This window comes from Hemiscyllium ocellatum, chromosome 24, assembly GCF_020745735.1.
Source record: "Hemiscyllium ocellatum isolate sHemOce1 chromosome 24, sHemOce1.pat.X.cur, whole genome shotgun sequence".
Taxonomy (NCBI): domain Eukaryota; kingdom Metazoa; phylum Chordata; class Chondrichthyes; order Orectolobiformes; family Hemiscylliidae; genus Hemiscyllium; species Hemiscyllium ocellatum.
This window is the reverse complement of record NC_083424.1, coordinates 15,142,298-15,164,867: the sequence shown is the minus strand read 5'-3', so window position 1 is coordinate 15,164,867 and position 22,570 is coordinate 15,142,298. Positions and strand designations below refer to the sequence as shown.

The following is a 22,570-nucleotide window of genomic DNA, read 5'->3' as shown; positions in this document are numbered from 1 at the left end:
AATAGGAAAGGTTTAGAGGGATATGGGCCAAATGCAGGCAAATGGGACTAGTTTGGTTTGGGAAACCTGGTCAGCGTGGACAATTTGGCCTGAAGGGTCTATTTTCATGTATGACTGTGACTCCATGCCGTCATAAGTTTTTGACTGGGAGGTAGCACCTGGAAAGAGCCCACCCACATAGCAACCTTCGTGGAGAATGCATGTTAACAGCCATTAGGTAAGACCAAAGCTGAACTTGGCCTGTTGTAGCTTATTGTTGAAAATGTGTTGCTGGAAAGGCGCAGCAGGTCAGGCAGCATCCAAGGAACAGGAGAATCGACGTTTCGGGCATGAGCCCTTCTTCAGGAATCCTGAAGAAGGGCTCATGCCCGAAACATCGATTCTCCTGCTCCTTGGATGCTGCCTGACCTGCTGCGCCTTTCCAGCAACACATTTTCAGCTCTGATCTCCAGCATCTGCAGTCCTCACTTTCTCCTGTTGTAGCTTATTGGCCAGATGACTGGGTTTGCAACTGCAAAGATACCAGAGAGGACCTGTGAAGTGATACAGCAATGTAAGTCATGTCTATCGGAGGAGGAGAGAAACAAACAAAAAATTAACAGGTTGCAAAACATGACACTTTTTAATATGAGGAACAATTGATAGGTAAGGTACTTCCAGCCGAATGTGTTAATTATTTTTGGTTAGTTAGCTGTACCTCTCTTAACCCTTGTGTACAAAATGTATAAACAAAAGTGCGAGAAATGGATGTATAGTAGTGCAGTTTGCTGCTTCTGCCTACCTTGTTTGAATAGCATATCAGGAGTTAAAAAAAGATTTAGATGCAAATGTATGAATTATACGGTGATGAACTGAGCTGTTTGGTTGCTGAACACTTTTAAAACCCCAAATCATAATGTTGAGTCAATGTATGTTTTAGCACAAGATGTTTCTGGTTATTTATTACATCAGATTTGTTGACAACTATTGATATACTACGAGCGTATGATATAAAGCTTTCCATCTCAATCAATTAATTATCACTTGCAGAATCGTCCAGTACTGAGACCTGTGAATCTATAAAGAATAACCAGACAGACCTTTCCATCTCTCTCAGGCTGGGATTACACTCTCTTGACTTTCTAGTAACACGAGACCTCTATTCATACAATGCACTGTTGTATTTTATTGGTCAGCAGCAACAATGTACTTTAAAAGGAGAATCAGCCTTTTGTTGTTTAAATAAAGACTGCATTATTAACTGCTTTTTTTTGTTCTTTTCATTTTTAAACTTGAATCTTCAGGAATTTTATTGTAGCTTTCCATAACCAGGCTGTTACTGGTTGGAGAGAAAGGAATGGGATTTTTTTTTCATGGGTTTCAACATCAGCTGATGCAAAACTATGTTCTGCCCACTATAATGCAAAGATACTTAGAAATTATTGGCCAAAGTGAAATGTGTGGTGTGTTAACTTTCAAAACAAAAGTACAGTTGTTTGAATAGTAACCATAGTAATAATTAAGCTGCACCATTTGCAGAAGTTACGAGTTCAGTTTTCATAGTCTGCACTAAGATTTTAGGAATGCTACAGCCTAGGATAGTGCTGTGAAAATAAGGTCCAGATTCTAACTCTTGAGGGCCCTCAAAAGGTAGAGTTGATTTTCATTAATGAAGCATCCTGTAGTTTCTAGGCATCTATTGGTGCTTCAATCAGCTTTGAAATCTATACCAAATTGCTTATGGAACAATAGAATGAGGCACTTAGGGCCTCGCCAAGGCCTCCTCTCCTGAATGTGCTCATCTCTCTCTCTCTCCTCTCTCTTTTTTTGCTCAGCATGCAAGATCTTCAGTGGCACTACTAAATCAAATATTTTTCTTCATTTCTCTTTTCCTGAATCTGTTATCTAACAGTATAGAATACTCATTTTGCTGAAGCTTTTTGTGTTCCACTCAGGATAATTTGTAAAAGGTAATGTAATGCCCTCCTGATAAAGGGCTTATGCCCGAAACGTCGAATTTCCTATTCCTTGGATGCTGCCTGACCTGCTGTGCTTTAACCAGCAACACATTTTCAACTAATGTAAAAGGCAACCAACAATTATGCTGTATTAGAGAAGTGCACTAAATGGTAGGCAAGTAGATATTGCACCAGTTATATTATGCTTGACAGTTAACTGCCCACTTTGTATATATGTAAAGCAAAGCAGGTTGATTTCTCAAGGCCAAAGTCAAAGAACTAGCGAATGATTGAAACACAAAAATGTGTGTATGCCCTTCTGTCTGCATAGGATTGAGTCAGTAGAGGATCCGTTAACGTGTGTAAGGAAATTCATCCATGCAGCTACAAACAAATGTGTCGTGTATGTATTGGAAATAGGAGGTTAGGTGTCAATCTATTGAAGACATGTTTCTCATGGAATCCAACAAAAATTTTTGCCAATGATGCACCTAGCAAACACTCCACTGGTGATGCCATCTATTTAGGCATATCAGTATCTTCGTATGCGAATCTGTACTTATTGGGAACTCAGGAACATGCACAGTTATAATGAGTTTTAACAAGACTTTGGAGGAAGTGGTGTGGAAGATATTAGTGTAATGTTTTAGGAAGCTGAGATATTTTATAGGCCAGTGTAAAAATTCACAATTGAAAAGAATGTACTGAAGCTTTCAAAACTTGAAACCAACACTAAAGACCAAGCCCAAGCTCAAATCTATCAATAGTTAGTTGAATCAAAGCCCAGATAAAATGTTGGGATTGGTTTTTAAAATTTTACAAATTTATAGTTCTGAATTATTTGTATTTCTCCACTGTATTTAAAGATGATGATGCCACTAGCTAGCTTTTTTTAAACTTTTTTTTAAATAAAAGACTTTGATCAGTGGCATTCAGCAGGGGTCAGTGCTATATCTACTGTTGTTTGACATTTTATATAAACGATTTGGATAAGAATTTCGGAAGCTCAGTTAGTTTGCAGAGGACACTGAGTGGTGGTTTAGTGGACAGTTAAGAAGGTTATCTAAGATTACAAAGAGGCCTAGGTCTCAGAGTTTAGAGATAGGTTTGTTTGAAATTATGGTGTTGAAGGCAGATCAGTGGTCAATAACTAGGAACCTGATATTAGTGTCCTCGTTATCCAGATGTCCCATGGTGATTGTAGCAATTGGGAGATGGTGTCTTCTGTGGACCTGTTGCACTGACCAGGAATTTGGTAGGCCTGAGTTGGTGTGAGCCATGGCTAACCTCTCTAACTACTTTGTGATCATGGAGGTCAGAGCCACCAGGTGGTAGTCATTTAGGCACGCTGCATGATTTTTCTTTGGCACTGGATGATGGTGGTCTTTTTGGAGCAGGTGGGAATTTCAGATTGTAGCAAGGAGATGTTAAAGATGTCTGCAAATACACCCGCCAGCTGGTCCACACAGGATCTGAGTGCATGGTCAAGGACTCCATCCAGGCCTGTTGCTTTCCGTGGATTCACTCTCGAGAAGGCTGATCGAACATCTGCAGTGCTGACCGTGGGTATAAGTGCATCTGAGGCAGTTGGGATAGGTGACATTATTTCATTGACCATCTGCTCAAAGCGAGCTGAGAATGCATTGAGCTTGTTGTGTAGGAATGTACAGCTGCCCGTGATTCTATTCGATTTTGCTTTGTAGCTCATTATGTCATGTAAGCCTTGTCACAAATGATGGGTGTCCTGTATGGTTGGTCTGGATCACAAACTTAGTTTGGTTTTGCCTCTGTGTCTCTGGCCTTACGAAGATCAAAACTAGACTTCCTGTATAGGTCAGTGTTGCCGGACTTGTATGCCTCAGACCTTCATTAGGGACTGAATCTCCCAGTTCATCTGTGGCTTCTGGTTGAGGAACATTCGATTAACTTCTTTGGCACGTAGTCTTCTGCATGCTGATGAAGTCTGTGACACTGTTGGTATGCTCATTTAGCTTGGCCACTGAGTTCTTGAATATGGACCAGACCACTGACTCTCAGCAGTCCCATAGAAGTCATTCCTCAGACCAACATCACTCTACTTTCTGTATTGAGTCATCATGCTTCAATTTTTGCTTGAAAGCTGGGAGAAGGAGCACAGTGTTGTGATTGGATTTTCCAAAATGTGGAAGGGGGAATGGAGCAGTAGGCATCTTTGGTTGTATTGCAGTGATCAAAGATGTTTGGACCTGTGATGGGACAGGAGATATGTTGATGGCATTTTGATAGCACGTTCTTGATGTTGGTCTTGTTGAAGTCACCAGCTACGATGAACAAGGCCTCTGAGTATTGTGTCTCAAGACTGTTAGCAGTGTTGTATATTTTGTGAAGTACATTCTTTACTTTTGCCTGTGGTGGGATGTAGACCACTGTCAGGATAACAGGTGAACTTACATGGCAGGTAGGAAAAATAGCAGTTTTGCAGTAAGATATTCTTACGATAAGATTCCTTAGTAGATAAATAAGAGGACCATGATTTGAATGGTGGAGAAGGCTTGATGGGCTGAATAGCCTAACTTCTGCTCGTGTGTCTAATGGTCTTACACAAGCTGGTTCTACTGTGATCAACCGTAGAGGACAAAGTTTAGAAGGTGATAGTGTCAAAAGTTAGTGAAGGTCAAAGAGGTTCGTGAGGATGAGATGGAGGAGAGACTGGCTCAAGCATGATTTTAAAGGATTCATTGGAAAGGAGGGGACATCACCCCATGTGGATGTTTTCGATCTTAGTAAAAACATTGCTCCTTGAGATAAGGTATGATTTTGTTTGTGGTGATGAAGTTGGGGAAAAATTAACACATACCTAACAATGATCAGCTAGTCTAGCACGTCCCAGGGGCTGCAAGGTTCTTTGAACTGGGCTCTCTACACTATACATTCTAACTTGTCCGATTTCAATATTAGATTAGCATCTTCATGTCCCAAGGGTAATTTTCCATGCAGAGCTCTACTTATAATTGTTGTTGTAAGCTTGTGAACATAAAAGACTTCATTACAATTTTTGTACGATCTCCAGAAAATGAATTATTCAGTTCTGGAAACACAACCCTGCCAATTTGGGCCTGAATAACTATTAGCTTCAATTATTTATGCTTTCCATTCACTGAGTTTTTATTCCATTTTTACATCTTTTTCTTTATTTCTAACGCAATTAGTAACAAACCATAAGACTGTATGTTGACTTAAAATGACTGCAATATGCATTAATTTCCTTTTTTTATTTGGTGGATTTTCTCCTGAAAGTAAAACGGTTTAGATCCCTACATCATTAACCTGACTCTCATAAATTTTAATCTTGATAGCTCACTTAGAAAATGCACTGATCATTGTTGATAAGTGCACTATCCATCAAAAAAAAACATACTGTTCTTCATCACTGGGCATTCAAATCTACAAACTCCCATGTTTGACTTTCCTGTTCTGGGTTATTTCTAAGTATAGTAGTGGTGCTGTCCAAACACTTGCAATGTTTTTGATCATTTTCTAGTCCTGATTTGATAAGTTTCAATTTTTATGAAAGAGCTATGTACCGGAATATAGAGTATAATCTCAACCATAGAGTCCTGAAGAAGAAAAGGAATTTGACTTATTTGGTTACTGTAAACCAGTGGCCCTGTATATTGTGATTGGGTGGTACACTGGGGACTAGTAGCATCTGTTGAATGCTCTCCCTTCCATTCTCAGGGGATGAGGGAAATCAGGCAGAGCAAAATAATGTTTACTCTAAATTTAAAACAGAATATCTCCACCTGTACTTCAGTATTTTAGAAAATGTGGTGAGGATCTAGTGGCCATATGCATTAGCCATGATTACACTTATTCAATACAGAGATGATCTTGATATTGTTGAATATTATTCATTTTGTATCCTCTCATTGGTTAAGTATATATCTTGACAATCTAAACTAGTACATGCAATTATCTGCAATAGTGCCTTACTCGAGCATGGTGCAAATGATCTGTGTTCATTCTCTCCCCAAAGCCCACTCATAACACTCATTGTGCACTCTTAGCAAAGAGTATCATGTGGGTATGAGAATCATCCCTCCAAGTAGAGTGTAAACTCTGACGCAGGTGATCAGTATTGTAAATACTGCAAAATTCTGTCAAAGCTGAGTTGCCTAATGGAGTGCAGCAGTATGGTCAAAATGGCTTCAGCTCGATACCTTTTTACAACATTCAGATTGTGTGTATTTAAGTCTTAAAATGTTAATGCACATATTATAAATTCTAGTATTTGAAACGTAGCTCAAATTTTTTAAGCTGTTGAGGAATATCTCGATCAAAAGCTTCAGTTGTTTCAAATGGACAAACTTCTTGCATTAGTTTTCTGTATTCAGAGAGATACTAAACTGCATAACGTTTAATCAAAGTGCACTTCCCTAAAAATGCATTTATTTATTTATAGATTGCCTTGGGTCAGCAGTGTTTTCACCAATCAAAACAGATGTGACTGGTAACATCACTGTAAGTAGTCTGGACTGTTGTAAGTAGTGATATGTCGATTGCTTATTTTTATAGCTGGCTTAATTGAGAATATTGCAGTATAAATAGGATGTACAATTAATCTCAACACCTCATTACCCGTGATAGTTCCTATTCTTGATTGTTGACTAAGAACCATTGCTGCCAGTTCACTTGTTGTGATCTCCACAGTGATAGCTTGCTCATGTTCATGTGTGACAGACACCTTGCCATTGAGGCGATGGCAGGCTACCCATTCTCACAGAAGCATATCTCATTAAGAGCGTACACCTTCAGGAAAGACTAGTATTCTGATAAGGGAGATTTAACAATAAGACTAACTGCAGTTCACCAGTAAAATGTACTATCCAGTGTTTCATCAATGAGAATTGGCTATAACATTGAATTATGGATGCTGTTTGGATAATGTGAACTTTCTACTGAATGGATATAGCTGTTTTCTATAGCATGTTGTTTTTTATAGCATGAGGTTGCAGAGGGATATACCAGAACATTCTGTAAATTGTTTGGCTACAATAAACTGTGACCCGAGCAACATATTGTTTTCTCCTTACATTCATTTATTGTATTGTCATTGTTTCAGATTATCTCTTTTTTTTAAAATAAATTTTTGCTTAATTCTCAAGATCGCATTTACTTGATCAAATGATTCTACCAAATAAGCTAAATAGTAATGTTGAAAATTAGTTATAATTTGAATTAAGTCATTGTGTAAAATGCTTTATTCCATTTTTTAAAAAATAAAGTCCCAGTAGGAGGTACCACTTAATTGAGTTATAGCACACATACTTCTAAACTAAAAGAGTCTGCATTTGAGTCCAGTTCTACGACTTACTTCTATGCATTATCCAAGTTGGTACTCTGTACAGCACTGGAGGAACACTGTGATATTGTAAGTGAAGGGTGAAGTCATCCAGGTTGTTGTAATTGTTAAAAGGGGAGAAAGGGAAAAAAGAGCCAATATTTATTGGAATGTTTCATGAACTCACTGTCCTGAAGTGTTTTATAGTGAATGACAAATGTTTAAACTGGTTACCACTGGAAGCTGATAGTCTGCCTGATCTAGATTTTTGAAGTTGAAAATTGGCAAAACCTATTAGTTGCTTATTGTTAATTGCAAGACAGCACCATTACACATCTTTGGTGTCTTGTGAATTGAGAGAGTGTGAGGAAACTAAACTGGAAACCATGGATTAGCCATGCGCATTCTGAAAGGCAGAGCAGGTTTGAGGGGTATATGGATGTCTTGTTTGTTATTTTATGTGCACACATGGCCTTGGTTTAATACCTAACCTGGAAGATATCTGTTTCAATAATGCATGACTCCCCAAGAATTAGACTGAAATGTCAACATAGACTATGGTGCAGTTCTAATGCAGAACCTGAATCCATAATGTTCTGAATCAGTGGTAGGAGGTTTGGATTATGAAGGAACAGAAGAAATTTTAGCTAGTTAAATCTGAAATGCAAAGGATTAGTGTTTCTTTGCTTGTTTACTAAATGTTGATTGCATTTATAACTTTTCTTAACAGTAAAAAACATACATTTATGTTGTTCAGTAGTCCAGATCTCTAGTATTGCTGGGAAAAATGATTTTTTGTTATTTGCTTTGCATTCAAGACAACTTGCAAGGAAAATCAAAGTAGCATTTTTGTATGACTGTGCGCTGATTTAGTTAGCAATGCACTCCAATAGAGACATTGCCATGGAGAATACACCAATTAGATGATGACTGCCAGTTAACCACCAAAGACATTTTAAATTTGAACCCAGATAAGTTTATGATGATCAGTCAAGGCATTGCCCTGAGAAATAAACCAAAGAATGGCTGTCACTATTCGGTTGAAACAGGTATATTGTGTGTACATGTTCTTTCTACAAAGAACGGGGATCTGAATGTCAATATATAGGTAGTTTCCAGTATGATACAAATCTGCCACGCCACAAACCTGACTGACTGACTGACTATACTAAATTGCTTGTCAGTGTTATTTATGGTTCAAATGGCACCTCTTTTCACAGTCTCATGTTTCAATCTATTTTGCATTTTATAGTGATCTATGCAGAAAAGCTCCAATGATTAAAGAAGTAATTTTTAACTAAAACCTTTCATTCCAAAGGAAATTATGGCTAACTAAAGGATTGAATTTTGTTTCTCCTATAAGATTAATTGTATGTGCAACATTTGTCTTTTTTGAACAGAAAATCAAGAATGTGTATGAAACAAATCCCACAAAATTCAAAACATTGCAACTAATTCTGGAAGGAGAGAAGGAACAATATGGCACTGAGTGGCCAAATGTTGGAGCTACATTAGCGCTGATGTGGTTAAAAAGGTAAGTAGTTTAATTTCTTTTAGTGTTATCTCTGCAATTTTGCTGCTGTCCTCCAAGTGGCTGTTCTATGTATGTCAGCTTGAGTTGTAAAGTTGTTCAGTTGTGGAGTGCGTCACATTCGAGATTTTAGAAATTCCTGGACTTTTTGAAGCAAGCTTGGGAGTGGAGTTCTTGCCTGACTTTCAACCGGTTTATTGGAGTTGGGTTTCTTTCTTTTGAAAAAATATCACGTGCAAGGTTTAAAGGGGAACCAGTTGATATACTGTATTTAGATTTCCAGTGGCATTTGATGAGGTGCTGCATAAAATCTTTTTGCAGAAAAGGTTCATGGTATGGGGGGAAACATATTAGTATGGTTAGAAAATTGCTATCTAACAAAATACGGTAGACATCTATGGGTATTTTTTTTCTTGATGACCCGATATTTTGAGTGATGCTGAAGCCTCAACTCCTTATAATGAAAGGATTCAAGATGTGATGGTAAATTTGCTGATGCCACAAAGATGAGTCAGAAGGTAAGTTGTGCAGAAGACATGAGGAAACAAAGGGATTTGGTAGGTTGAGGTGGACAAAGATCTGGCAAGTGGAGTATGTTCCCTCCAAACCCTTCCTATTCATATACCCATCCAAATGCCTTTTAAATGTTGCAATTGTACCAGCCTCCACCACTCCCTCTGGCAGTCCATTCCACACACCCTCTGTGTGAAATGTTATCCCTTAGGTCTCTTTCATATTTTATCCCTCCACCCTAAACCTATGCCCTCTAGTTCTAGACTCCCCATGCCAGGGGAAAGAGATTGTCTGTCTATTTATCCTATCCATGCCCCTCATGATTTTATAAACCTCTATCAGGTCACCCCTCTGCTTCTGTGCTCCAGGAAAAACAGCCCCAGCCAATTCAACATCTCCCTGTGGCTCAAATCCTCTAACAACATCCTTGTAAATCTTTTCTGAACCCTTTCAAGTTTCACAACATCCTTCTGATAGGAAAGAAACCAGAATTGCACATAATATTCTAAAAGTGGCCTAAGCAATGTCCTGTACAGTTGCAACATGACCTCCTAACTCCTATACTCAATGCTCTGACCAATAAAGGAAAACATTCCAAACGCCACCTTCACTATCCTATCTACCTGTGACACTACTTTCAAGGAACTTTGAACTTGCACTACAAGGTCTCTTTGCCCTCCCTAGTACCTCACCATTAATTGTACAAATCCTGCTAAGATTTGCTCTCCCAAAATGCAGCACCTCCATTTATCTAAATTAAACCCATCTTCCACTTTTCTCAGCCCATTGGCCAATCTGATCAGGATTTCGTTGTAATCTGAGCTAATCTCCTTCATTGTCCACTATCTCTCCAATTTTGGTGTCATCTGCAAACTTACTAACTCTTCTGCTCACATCCAAATCATTTATATAAATGATAAAAAGTAGTGGACCCAGCACCAATCTCTTGTGCAGGCAGTGATACGCTGAGGCTTGGTACATTGGCGAGATCAAGCAAACGCAACATCAAAGGATGAATGGACATCGCGCAACGATCATCAGATAGGTGTTTTCCCTCCCAGTTGGGGTAGACTTCAGAGGTCTGGGACTTGCAGCCTCAGATCTTGGGGTATCCATCCTCCAAGGCGTACTTTGGGATAAACAACAAAGCAAAGTGGCTGGCACCTATGGGGATGGCCTCAACCGGGACCTTGGGTTCATGCCACACGACAGGGGATCTCTTTTTCTTTCTCGCTTTCTCTCGCTCTCTCTCGCTCTCTCTCGCTCTCTCGCTCTCTCTCTCGCTCTCTCTCTCGCTCTCTCGCTCTCTCTCGCGCTCTCTCTCTCACAGGTGTATACCCCATCACACTGGCGCACATAGTTGACCACGCTTACACGTGCGTACTCATATACACGCACCCACTCTGTTTCATGCAGGTGATGGTGATAGGAGATTTTCATTTTTCGCCAACATTGACTCAGATTCACTTAGTGTTCGCAGTCTGGATAGGGCAGAATTTGTGAGGAGCATCCAGGAGGGGTTTCCAAGAGCAATATGTAAATAGTCTAACTCAGGAAGGGGCTATACTAGATCTGGTGTTGGGAAATGTGCCCAGCCAGGTGGCTGAAGTTTCAATAGGGGATTAGTTTGGGAATGGTGACCACAATTTTATACGTTTTAGAATACTTTATGGAGAAAGATGAGTGGCCCTAATGGAAGAGTGCTAAGTTTGGGGAAGGCCAAGTATACCAAAATTCTGCAGGAGCTGGGGAATGTAGATTGGGAATAGCTACATTCACTATGTTGGAGGCTTTTAAAGAGAGGTTGATTTAGAGTTCAGGAGAGAAATGTTCTAGAATGAAATGTCACAGAACATTACTGAACGTATCAAGGTATTTTGTAAATTACATTAGTTTTGCTTGTTGTTTGTATAGGGTCTTTCACGTTCATTAGCTGCTGTTTTAGTGTGTTGGTGGGTTTGTGCCAAGAGGTCTGAGTAGTCTGGCAGCCATTTCCAAGATGTCTTTGATGTAGGGGAGCGTGGCTAAGGTATCTGGACGTGTTTTGTCTGCTTGTTTGGTTTATTGCTGAGAAATCGGCGGATTGTGTTCATTGGGTACCTGTTCTTTTTGAATACGTTGAACAGGTGATTTTCCTCTGTTCTTTGTAGTTCCTCTATGCAGCCATGTGTGGTGGTTTGTTGAAATAATGTTCAAATGCAGCTCCGTTTGTGGGCTTTGGGACGATTGCTTCTGTAGTTCAGGATTTGGTCTGCATGTGTTTTTCTGTCAACACTGGTTTGAAGTTCTCCATTGTCTGTTCGCTCTACTGTGACATCTAGGAATGGCAGTTTGTTGTTGTTTTCCTCCACCTTTTAGTGAGTTTTATGCCAGTAAGGGTATTATTGATGGTCTTGAAGGTTTCCTCTAACCTTTTTCGTTTAGTGATGACAAAGATGTCATCCACGTAGTGGACCCAAAATTTGGGTTAGATGTTTGGCAGGACTGTTTGTTCGAGTCTCTGCATTACTGTCTCTGCTAAGAACCCTGATGTCGGAGATCCCATGGGTGTTCCTTTGGTTTGTCTGTAGGTTTTGTTGTTGAAGGTGAAGTGGGTGGTAATGCATAGGTCCACTACCTTTCCCAATTATTGTCCTTGCTGAAGACATTGGTGGTTGGTGTATTTGTCTTTTGGTTCTTCCAATAGTGTAGTCAGTATTTCCTTGGCCAGTTGATATTCATAAATAGGTCTGTTACATCAAAGGAGACCATTGTTTCATCCTCTTCTGTCTGGTGTCTTTGGTCTTCAGGGTAGTGAGACTGAGTCTGAGGGGGGCTCAGAATTTTGGGTAATCCGTAGAAGCATGGTGTGTTGGACCTGTCTGGTTTCAGTTTTTGGAAGTCAGTCTTATTTATTTCTCCAGATTTCTGAAGTTGTTTTGAGTAGGGCTGTGTATTCAATTCCCTAGTTTTGGGTCAGGTCTATCGCCACTTGTTAGTATCTGCAAGCAGTGCATTTGCTTTCTCAAAGGTAGTCTCTTTTGATTTAAAATGACTGTCAAGCGTCCTTTGCCTGCAGGTAAAATAACAATTTTTTAATCCTGTTTTTTAGTCCTTCTAGTGTTTTCCTTTTGGGTATTGAGCATGCTTCCTTCCTTCCTTTTTTCCTGCTTAATGTTAGTGCGACTATTTCTGATGGTTTGCTGGGTTTCGTCTTGTGAGCTCATTGTCTTTCAGTGTTGTTTCTAATGCAACGAATAAATCTTTCTTGTCCGCATCCTGGAAGTTATAATTTAATCCTCTTTCTAAGACGGCTTTTTTTTTGAGTCTGCTAAGGGTCAGTCAGATGGGTTTTTTTTAAATCCATGCTTCTGTGTGGATAAAGGACACCACTTTGACTAGGACAAGCCAAATTGAGACGCCAGAATTCCTAGGAGTTTGGCACTCCAACCGGAGTTCTATCAATAAACACATTGACTTGGATCCCATTTACCAGCCCCCGAGAAAAAGAACAGAAAATGGCATCACCACAGGAAATGACATCACCAACCCAAGAAAACCTAAACCCATAAATAAAATGTGGGCCGTACCACCAGTGACTTACTGGAGGCTCGCTGATGATGTTACCTAGTATGGTGACCAAATGTCTGAAAACCAACCTTTTAGCTCAGCGAGCAAACTTACATCCATATTGTCTCTTATTGGCGATGGTCCTTGACTGGTGTTTGTGTGGGACAAACATTACTTGCTATTTTTCAGCCCAAACCTGAATATTGTCCAGATCTTGTTGCATTTGAATATGGACTACTTCAATATCTGAGGAGTTGCAAATTGTACTGAGCATTGTACAGTCATATAATGTAACTGACAACTAGATTCACATTTGAAAATGAGTGATCTTTTGACTTCCATAGAGATCTGGAGGGGGACTGGTTTTGCTTTGTGAATTGTTTTCTATCTATTTTTGCAGGGGTTTGAAGTTCATACAAGTTATGCTGCAAAGCATCGCAGATGGGGAGCGGGATGAATCAAACCCAAACTTCATTCGAGTCAATGCCACAAAAGCATATGAGTTGACCTTGAAGAAGTACCACAGCTGGTTGGTACAAAGACTTTTTACTGTGAGTGTTTTTTGCATTCACTCCTCGTTTTTTTTTGCAAGTGCTTACACATGCTGCAACTATATTTGACCACCATTTCCAGGAAGTGAGAATGCATAAATTGGTTTGTGGATTAATCTTTTGTGGATTCATGCATACAGACTGACCGTTTTTATGCTGGCTTCTAGATAGATCTAAGGGATCACCCTTTTATCTCAACACCTTTTTAAGGTGGACGGGATAATCAGGAAATTCTGTTCCGTCGTAATTGTTTCAAGTGGCAGGTTTTCAACAGAGTTGCAATTGTCCTGGTTCAAACATACAGCATGAAATAACTGCCTAAACCTTTTAAATTTTTCCCTTAACTAATGAGTATGGAATTACTAATGCAATTCATGGCTAGCCCTACCATTTGGAGTCAAGGGCAAGTGGGATGTGCTAAGATTTTGAAGTATTGACTGCAGCATGTGGCCTAACCATTTCTTTTCCTTTTGCAGGTTGCAGTTTATGCAGCTCCATCTAAATCAGACTTTATGAAGGCCCTTTCGAAGGGCAAAGAGGTGAAAGAAGAAGAATGTATAGAGAAAATCAGGCAATTTTTAGTCAATTTCACTGTGACTATTGACGCAATCTATGAGATGTACACCAAAATGAATGCAGAGTTGGATTATAAGGTCTAACACTTACACTGTCTGCCTTTCTTGCACTCTTCTCAGCCTTTTCTCAGCAATAAACTAGCTAATCACTGTGATTTTGATAACTTAGGTTGCTGTTTCTACAGGGTAATGATCATTAACCAGCAGTAATTGGTGTGGGATCCAGGCAGAAGAGATACTAAGATGGTCTGTTCTCCTGAACCTTAACACTGTAATCACATTCATTTAAATCAAAATAGATTAGATCCATCCATTCCCTACATTCTACCAGCTATTGGTTTCTTTGGTTTGATGGTATCGGATGTATGATTTTCTAATGTGAATTTCCTTTCCTTGTATTAACAGATCATATAACACAGCTATAGGGTTTTTATAAGTTTACTCCCAAAAACACTTGTAATTTTTGGTCAGGAGTTGTGTGGCCTTTGATTTACAAAGGAAACTTTGAGGTCAATGCGAAAGCTCAGCTTATAAATGTTTAACTTTTTTTAAAAAAAAATTCAGGAGAAAAGGCTGACATCCAGTAATTTAAACCAACTGTTCATGCTGATTAAATGAAACCATGTCCTTTTTTCCTGAAATCCTATTTGGATGAACGGCAACTCAAATATCAAATTCCAGCACAGTAATCCATTTATTGTCTCTCCTTTTTTCCCCTCTGTTGAAGCTGATTTCTGCCAGGATATGGTACAAGTGGCAGTACCTTGCCCAGGTTGTGCAGACCTTGTATGCATCTAGATAGTAACTACTGGCTGGGCTCTGGAGGGATGTTGCACGTAGCACGTGCTCAGATGTAATTTACACTTAACTCAAGTTGCCAAGTAATAATTCAGCATAGAACCTCTGCCTGTTTTTTCTCTTCCACAGCGCGCTCGCATCCTCAAAACCACGGAAGCTGAATCCAAAAAAAATGCCTGTCAGAGGTTAATTAATTTGGCACAGACCTGGCATGCTGCCTATGACATTCCATTATGACTGGTTCAATTCTGTTAAACCATCGCACAGTTCTTGTCCTTTTACTAATTAAATAAAATGATGAAAAATGAGTTGCAGTATGTACAATTTAGAAAATTCAGTCTGGATCAATTCAGAAATCCTCCAGCAAGTAGAGCATTTCTTGGCTTTGTGAACAAAGGGTTGTTAGGGACTTGATCATTGAGATTAAAATTGTTGCTTTTTTTTATTCCGCCTGTCTTATTTGGTCTGGTCATTCCCCTTTTATTTATTAAACCTGCATAGGATCTCCAAAATCAGCCACTGATTTTTAATTTGAAATGGCTCTAACATTTAGTCAGAAGCATGGGGGCTGTGGGTCCTGTAGATGAGGACACTTACTTTTTTTATATATCTGTATCAGTAAAGCTAAAACAAAATGTGGATACCAAGTTTAAACCAGGTCTGAAGTGTTTTTTGTTTAAGGAAGCAATAAGCTGAATCCAACAGTTTTTAATAAATTCAAATTGTCCTTTTCTAATTTTGAACTTTAACCATTTTAAATACTTTATCACCATGTGAAGAGAGAGCCTTGCTATTTGTTTATGTGCTGACTGTATGTGATTCGGTGTTGCTAGTCTGTATTCCTCTTATCTTGCTGAGTTCTCTCATCTTGCAATGCAAAATGTGTATTTCAGTTCTAGGCTTTACTAGCTCCCTATGGTAGCCGGTTCACACTCTGCTCTGTTTAGTAATGTAGTTTTGATTAACTGGAGAAATTCTGCGCAAGGTAACTAACTAACTAACTGGTCCAGTTTTTAAATATGTTGCAAGATTTTTCACCACCAATTACTTTTGTTTAATCAAGAATATGGTCCCTCAATGACTCTTTCCAACCTGAGCCTAGCCAGTCAGACTTAGACAAAAGCAGTGATTACATTTGAAACTTCCTGTTCTGTTTTTAGTTTGACAACAACTGGTTCCTTTACCCATTCAGCATTAGGAGAACTGTGAATTTGTGTGTATGTTGTCTTAACTTTTATATTCTTCTTCAAGCTGTAACTATTAAGATGAATTATCACTCAGGATTGTTGCTCATGGCAAAAATCTATTGAATGCTCCTGTCTCACTCGCATAAAAGAGGTAGATAATTCAGCATTAACTTGATCACATTTCGGAGGCAGATAATGAAGTAGTAGATCTTTTGGTGAAATGTAAAATTAGTGCAATAAAAAAGTTTTTGAGATGGAAAAATAATTTGAGTAGAGGAAGCTTTGTATCTAGTAGTTGTATCTATAATTATTTGATTGTGAAGACTTGGGAAAAGTCTTGCATTCCTGAACACCAATATTGCTCATTTTGAGCACAAAGTTTACAGAATATATATGAAAGGAAAGAAAGAACAATAGTACCTTTTTTGTTCCTGCATCTGTCAGATTTGGGGAAAAATATAAATTTCTGGCAAATTATGTGTAACTTTACCTGAATTGAGCACAACTGTGTTTTGTTTTGGTATCAGTTGAAGGACCAGAAGGATGGACTGCACAGTGGTATATACTCAGGATTGTGGCTATGGCACAGTGGTTCAGTGGTTAGCACTGCTGCCTCTCAGCACTAGGGACCTGGGTTCGATTCCCGACTCAGGCGACTGTCTGTGTGGAGTTTGCACATTCTCCACGTGTCTGCGTGAGTTTCCTCTGGGTGCTCCGGTTTCCTATCAAGGTCACAAAGATGTGCAGGTTAAGCGAATTGGCCATACTAAATTGCCCATTGTGTTCAGGGATGTGTAGGTTAGGTGCATTAGTCAGGGGTAAATGTAAAGTAGTAGGGTAGCAGAATGGATCTGCGAGGGTTACTCTTTGGAGGGTCGGTGTGGACTTGTTGGACCAAATGGCCTGTTTCCACACTGTAGGGATTCTATGATAGTAGTAACTGAAACTTTTGGTGCCATCGCATTGCTGCTTGTTTTAATGATTTTTTTTATATTTTAAACCTGGGCAAACCAGAAATCTGACACCATATTTTAAATTATACAGAGACCAATTAGCTAAAATTGTTTGAAGTTAATGAAATATTCAAAGATAAATGAAGCTTTATTTGATTTTGGGGTAAGGAAAGAGGGTTTCTGCTCAATAGTCTCCCAGTCTTTCCAGTGAACTGCTTCCATACAAATATGTAATTCTAATATGTTTGATGTTGAAGGAGGTTTGGACTGTTTCAGTTTAGGGCCATGTGCAGTGGCCTTTGCATATTCTGATATGCTTATTGACTTTGCCGATTTTTTTGTGCTTTTATAAATGTGTTGGTTTAATGAAGTTCATTTTTCTTTTGGATTTGTTAAAGAATAATGGAATGGAATAGGTAGTGAAGTTAGGGAAATCTCACTAATTTGTGAGAAGATTTGTAGCTTGGGTGCTCGTTGTTGTGGTTCTGTTCGCCGAGCTGGGAGTTTGTGTTACAGATATTTCGTCCCCTGTCCAGGTGACATCCTCAGTGCTTGGGAGCCTCCTGTGAAGCACTTCTGTGATCTTCCTCCACCATTTGTAGTGGTTTGAATCTGTTGCTTCCAGTTGTCAGTTCCAGCTGTCCGTTGCAGTGGTTGGTATATTGGGTCCAGCTCGATGTGTTTATTGATTAAATCTGTGGATGAGTGCCATGCCTCTAGGAATTCCCTGGCAGTTCTCTGTTTGGCTTGTCCTATAATAGTAGTGTTGTCCCAGTCGAATTCATGTTGCTTGTCATCTGTGTGTGTGGCTACTAAGGATAGCTGGTCGTGTCGTTTCGTGCCTAGTTGGTATTCAGCTGGAACTGACAACCGGAAGCGGCAGATTCAAACCACTACAAATGGCGGAGGAAAGATCACAGAAGCGCTTCACAGGAGGCTCCCAAGTACTGAGGATGTCACCTAGACAGGGGACGAAACGTCTGCAACACAAATTCCCAGCTCGGCGAACAGAACCACAACAAATCTCACTCATGCCATTCTTTTTGAACCACCACTTTTATAAGCATTAGGCATGACAGTTTTAACTGTAAAAATTGCAGTTGTTAAATTTTGTGGACCCCCCTCCAAAACCCCGCTGCCACTTCCACCTCACCTAGAACTTTTAGCTTTAAGTATCCAAGCTTGTCAGGAGGGTAGCTTTGTGTGTCCTTTCCCTCACTCTGCTCATCTCTGAAAACTAGTTCACTCCCCTCCCTCTTCAGTTCCAATGTTTTCCCTGCACACGTATCTGTGCTCTATGGTAAGAGAGCTGCTGAGAATTATTCTGATGGATTTAGGTTCCAGGTGATGTCTGTGAAGCCAGAATTGGTAAGGCAGTGTCAACATTTGCATTGTAATTAAACAATGAATAATACAATTAACTGGACATGTGCAATATTTTTGACCTCATGCTAAAACTGAACTGAAACTGACCTGAATGTGGACACTTGCTGAGTTTTATTGCCAGTTGACTGAGAGTATGACTACTTTTGGGAAAGCAAATTTTTCACTGATTTTAAAATCACTGACACCATCCATTTATTTCTATCTGCACTGATTAGCACATTAGCTTATGGCATTACTAATGACACTGAGTTTGCTACATGTTACACATTTTTACCATACATTGCAAGGTGGCAACCAATCCTCAGTGCATGGCAAGCTGATTAGCATCTGACAGGAGTGAATTAATGTTTCAGATGGGTTTGTTCATCAGAACGTGATTGATCATCCCAGAGATGTTCTTTCTCAGAGTTGGACAAGGTTGCCAGTTGATGAGCTACTTTTTCAGAATAATCTTTTGACCTTAACTGCTTGATGTTGAAAGCTGTAGTGCGTTGGTAGTGTGATTGGTACCCTAATAGGAAGAAATCACATGGGGACCTTCATCTGAATCTATGCTTTGGCTCAAATATTAAAATTTGTTTGGATGCTGTTGCCTGTCTAGTGCATTCTTTCCTCCAAATTTTTAAATACTTATGTTTTCCATTTGTTTTAAAGCTCCTGGTTAAAATGATCAGAAATGTCTTGTTTCAGATGTTGTGTAAACCTGCTTCCTGCACCACTGCCTTCTGATGCACTGCAGACAGGGTGCTGTAACCCTGGCACAGAGCAATGAAATATTCCAAAGACAAAACCAGATCTGTGGCCATTTTTGTTTTGGGCCAGTTAGAATCATTTTTAGACTTGCTTTGTAATTTATACTTTTGTGAAAAGTTATAAATACTGCAGGAAAGTGTCCCCAACTTAAAATTCTGTTACTGATTTATTTCCTGTAATCAGATGCTTTGAGAATTGATAAACATGCTGCAGTTGTGCCTGGATCATAAATTAGCAGCAATAGTATTTGTGCATGAACAGCAATAAAAACCTACTAGCTGTTGGAGTGGACAGGGAGTGAGAACAGCTAGAGGTCTGAATAAATTAACCTGTTGTTTCAAGTAGTCAATGTATATTTTTCTTTTTGAGGTCAGAATGTGATGTCAGATCCTAAATTTCATCACAGTTGGCTGGGGAGGTGTGTGGTGGTTCAGATCATAGACTTCAACTGCTTGAGCTAATGATTCATTTTCACTTCCTGTCAGCTCCCTGTCACCCTGCTGCCTTATAATACTGTCCCACTTATTATTTTGGGAATGTGCTGTTGTTTATTCTACTATGTTAATAATTGCAATTGAGGAGTGTGGTATCTGTAAAATAAAATGAATATTGTATTTGAGTATGTCTTTTACTACCTTGAATGGAACATGAGTCTTAAATATCCAATCTTAATGTTCATAAACTCTCACTTTTGGACACTTTTTTTGTTTAAATTTGTTGATTGTTGAACTGGTTTTGGAATTCTCTTTGTGCATAAGATCTGTAAATTTTAGATTTATGTTTGCCAGATTCTATCCAGTCTTAGACCATGTTTATAAATTGTGCTCAACTTGAGTGAAGGATTCCTGTTTGTTCCTTTTTTTCATATTGGAGAATGCACTATGAAGGGGGGAGTCTCAGCATTAGCATCCAATGTAAAGTTGTATCCTTTTTGCAATCTTACCCTCCTCCCTGGAAAAAAAATACTTTCTTTGAAACATAATATGTATTATGGACACTACCTTTTTCAGTACCATACCCAGAGGGACATTCTACTCCTGAGTTTGGAAGGAATTGACTGACAGATTACTGAACCATAAGGGGCACAGTGTAGCCTGATCTGTCCTTACAAGACACTTGGGCACAAACATTTGCCAGCAGAATTTGCTCATCAAGACTGGAAACTCCTGGAGTTCTATACAAATACGTTATACTCAGATTTCCAGGCCGTCTTGTTGCCTCCGCTATGATTGGCTAAGGCAGCACAGCCCTTGTTTCACCCTGTTTCACTTTGTTTGTTAATGCTCCGTGTAGTGCATTTGCTGACAGAGAAACTAAAATGCATTCAGGTTTGTGTTTTCTCTCGGTTGAAAATTAATTATAATTATTTTTTTGAAGGCGTTCTGATGGAGAGACTTTCTTAACTTGAATCCTAAAATGTCTTATTTTAAAAGTTTATCTCCAGTCAGATTCGTACAATTGTTTTAACTATAATAAAATCTCAAGCCTATTTTGTCAAAATGGTGTGTAGTGTTATGTTTTTGTTGAAATAACATCTAGGAAAGAAACTTGCGCATTTATATAGTGTCCTTTGCACATATTTTCCTTTCTCCATCTCTCTGAATTGTTAGAATTTTCAGCACTCTGACTGTCTGTATCTCTTCACTTCCTGTTGCACCCCTGCCAAAAAAACTTGACTTTTGTGGGTGGGGATGTAAAACTATATGACTAGAAGAAGTGGCTTTGACTTAAGTGTCTCATTTTGAAGAATACCACTTCAGGCAATGCAACATTCCTGGAAAATCTCCCTACTTCGTGTTTTAGTTCTAGAGGAACATTTCCGCCTATAATCTTCAGATTTTAAACTGCATTTGTTGGTGACCAAATTACGTTGGTGTAGTCTATCTGCAATTCTCCTGTGATCCTGGTAACAAGTTCTGTCTGACAGTGATATATAGAAGCCACTAAGATCTGAGTCTTAGAATCTTTGAGACTTGGAAACATACCCTTCAGTCCAACTTGTCCATGCCGACCAGATTAATTAATCTCGTCCCATTTGTCAGCATTTGGCCCATATCCCTCTAAACCCTTCCTATTCATATACCCATCCAGATGACTTTAAATGGTGTAATTGTACCGGCTTCCACCACTTCCTCTGGCAGCTCATTCCATACACACACCAACCTCTGCGTGAAAAAGTTGCCCCTTCGGTTTCTCTTAAATCGTTTGCCTCTCATCTTGCTGCTCATGATTTTATAAACTTGTATAATTTTTAAATTTCTGCTAAGTTAATAGATCTACACTGGGATACTGGGGGAGGTAAACCTTTGATTAAGAAGCAGCGGGCTGTGGGAGACTGATAATATTTGTCTGGGGCAGAGGCCAGCATATTTAATGACAATCTTAAGAACCACAATGTTCCTCAAGTGTCAAAAATAATAATAACAGGCTGTGGATAGGACTGTAAACTAAATAGTGTGGGTTGGGAGGAATGGTGGTGGATGTTTCCATAAATTTTCCATGCAACTGAAACGATCAATGGTAGGTGCACCCCAGAGGTTAAAGTTTCCACAAGGAATATGGAAAAGGTAAGCAATCTAGCTTCAAGCACAGCAAATAAGGGGACATCTATGAGAAGAGGGTGGGGACAGTCAACGCAGGATGAATGTGTTGTTGTAATTAAATGCACACAGTAGGCAAAACAAGGTACATGAGCTTAAAACGCAGATTGAAATTGGTGGGTATAATATGAGTATCACAGATGCGGCTGCAAGGGGATTTGGGAATTAAATATCCAAGGATTCACATCCTTCTGAAAGGGCAGGCAGATGGCCAGAAGGGGTGGAGTTGCCTTGTTTGTAACACATGAAATTAAATCAATAACAAGAAGCAATTGAGTCAGAAGGCATAAAATATCTGTGGGTAGAGTTGACGAACAGCAAGGATAAAGGACCACGATGGAAGTTGTGTACAGGCTTCCTTGCAGTAGTCAGGATGTGGGGAAGAAAGTAAGTTGGGAGCTAGAAGAGGTGTGTAAGAAAGGCACTAGTACAATAATCACGGGGGATTTCAGTATGTAGATGAACTAGGAAGATCAAGTTGGTGGCGGATCTCAATAAAAGGAATTTGTGGAACGTCTGAGGTGATTTTTTTTTGAGCAGCTTATGGTACAGCCCATTTAGGGAACAAGCAATTCTGGATTTAGATTACTTCGTGTGGAAACAGGCCCTTCGGCCCAACAAGTCCACACCGACCCGCCGAAGTGCAACCTACCCAGACCCATTCCCCTACATTTACTCCTTCACCTTACACTACAGGCAATTTAGCATAGCCAATTCACCTAACCTGCATATATTTGGACTGTGGGAGGAAACCAGAGCACCCGTAGGAAACCCACGCAGACACGGAGAGAATGTGCAAACTCAACACAGTCAGTTGCCTGAGGCGGGAATTGAACCCGGGTCTCTGGTGCTGTGAGACAGCAGTGCTGACCATCATGCCACCCACGTTTAGTTATGTGTTCAGGCAAGAATTGATT

The 22,570-nt window shown here is 39.4% G+C and overlaps 1 protein-coding gene across 1 annotated transcript in view; it reads left to right on the top strand.

Annotated features, from left to right (window-relative positions):
* The window catches only part of gltpa (glycolipid transfer protein a), a 28,605-nt gene extending 10,787 nt beyond the window's left edge, over nt 1–17,818 (top strand). The window contains exons 2-5 of the mRNA XM_060843496.1: nt 6,379–6,437; nt 8,658–8,791; nt 13,251–13,401; nt 13,878–17,818. Of these exons, the coding sequence (XP_060699479.1) occupies nt 6,379–6,437; nt 8,658–8,791; nt 13,251–13,401; nt 13,878–14,060 (527 nt within the window). The 3' untranslated portion in view covers nt 14,061–17,818. The remainder of the gene's footprint in view (nt 1–6,378; nt 6,438–8,657; nt 8,792–13,250; nt 13,402–13,877) is intronic.
* Nucleotides 17,819–22,570: the final 4,752 nt, after the last annotated feature.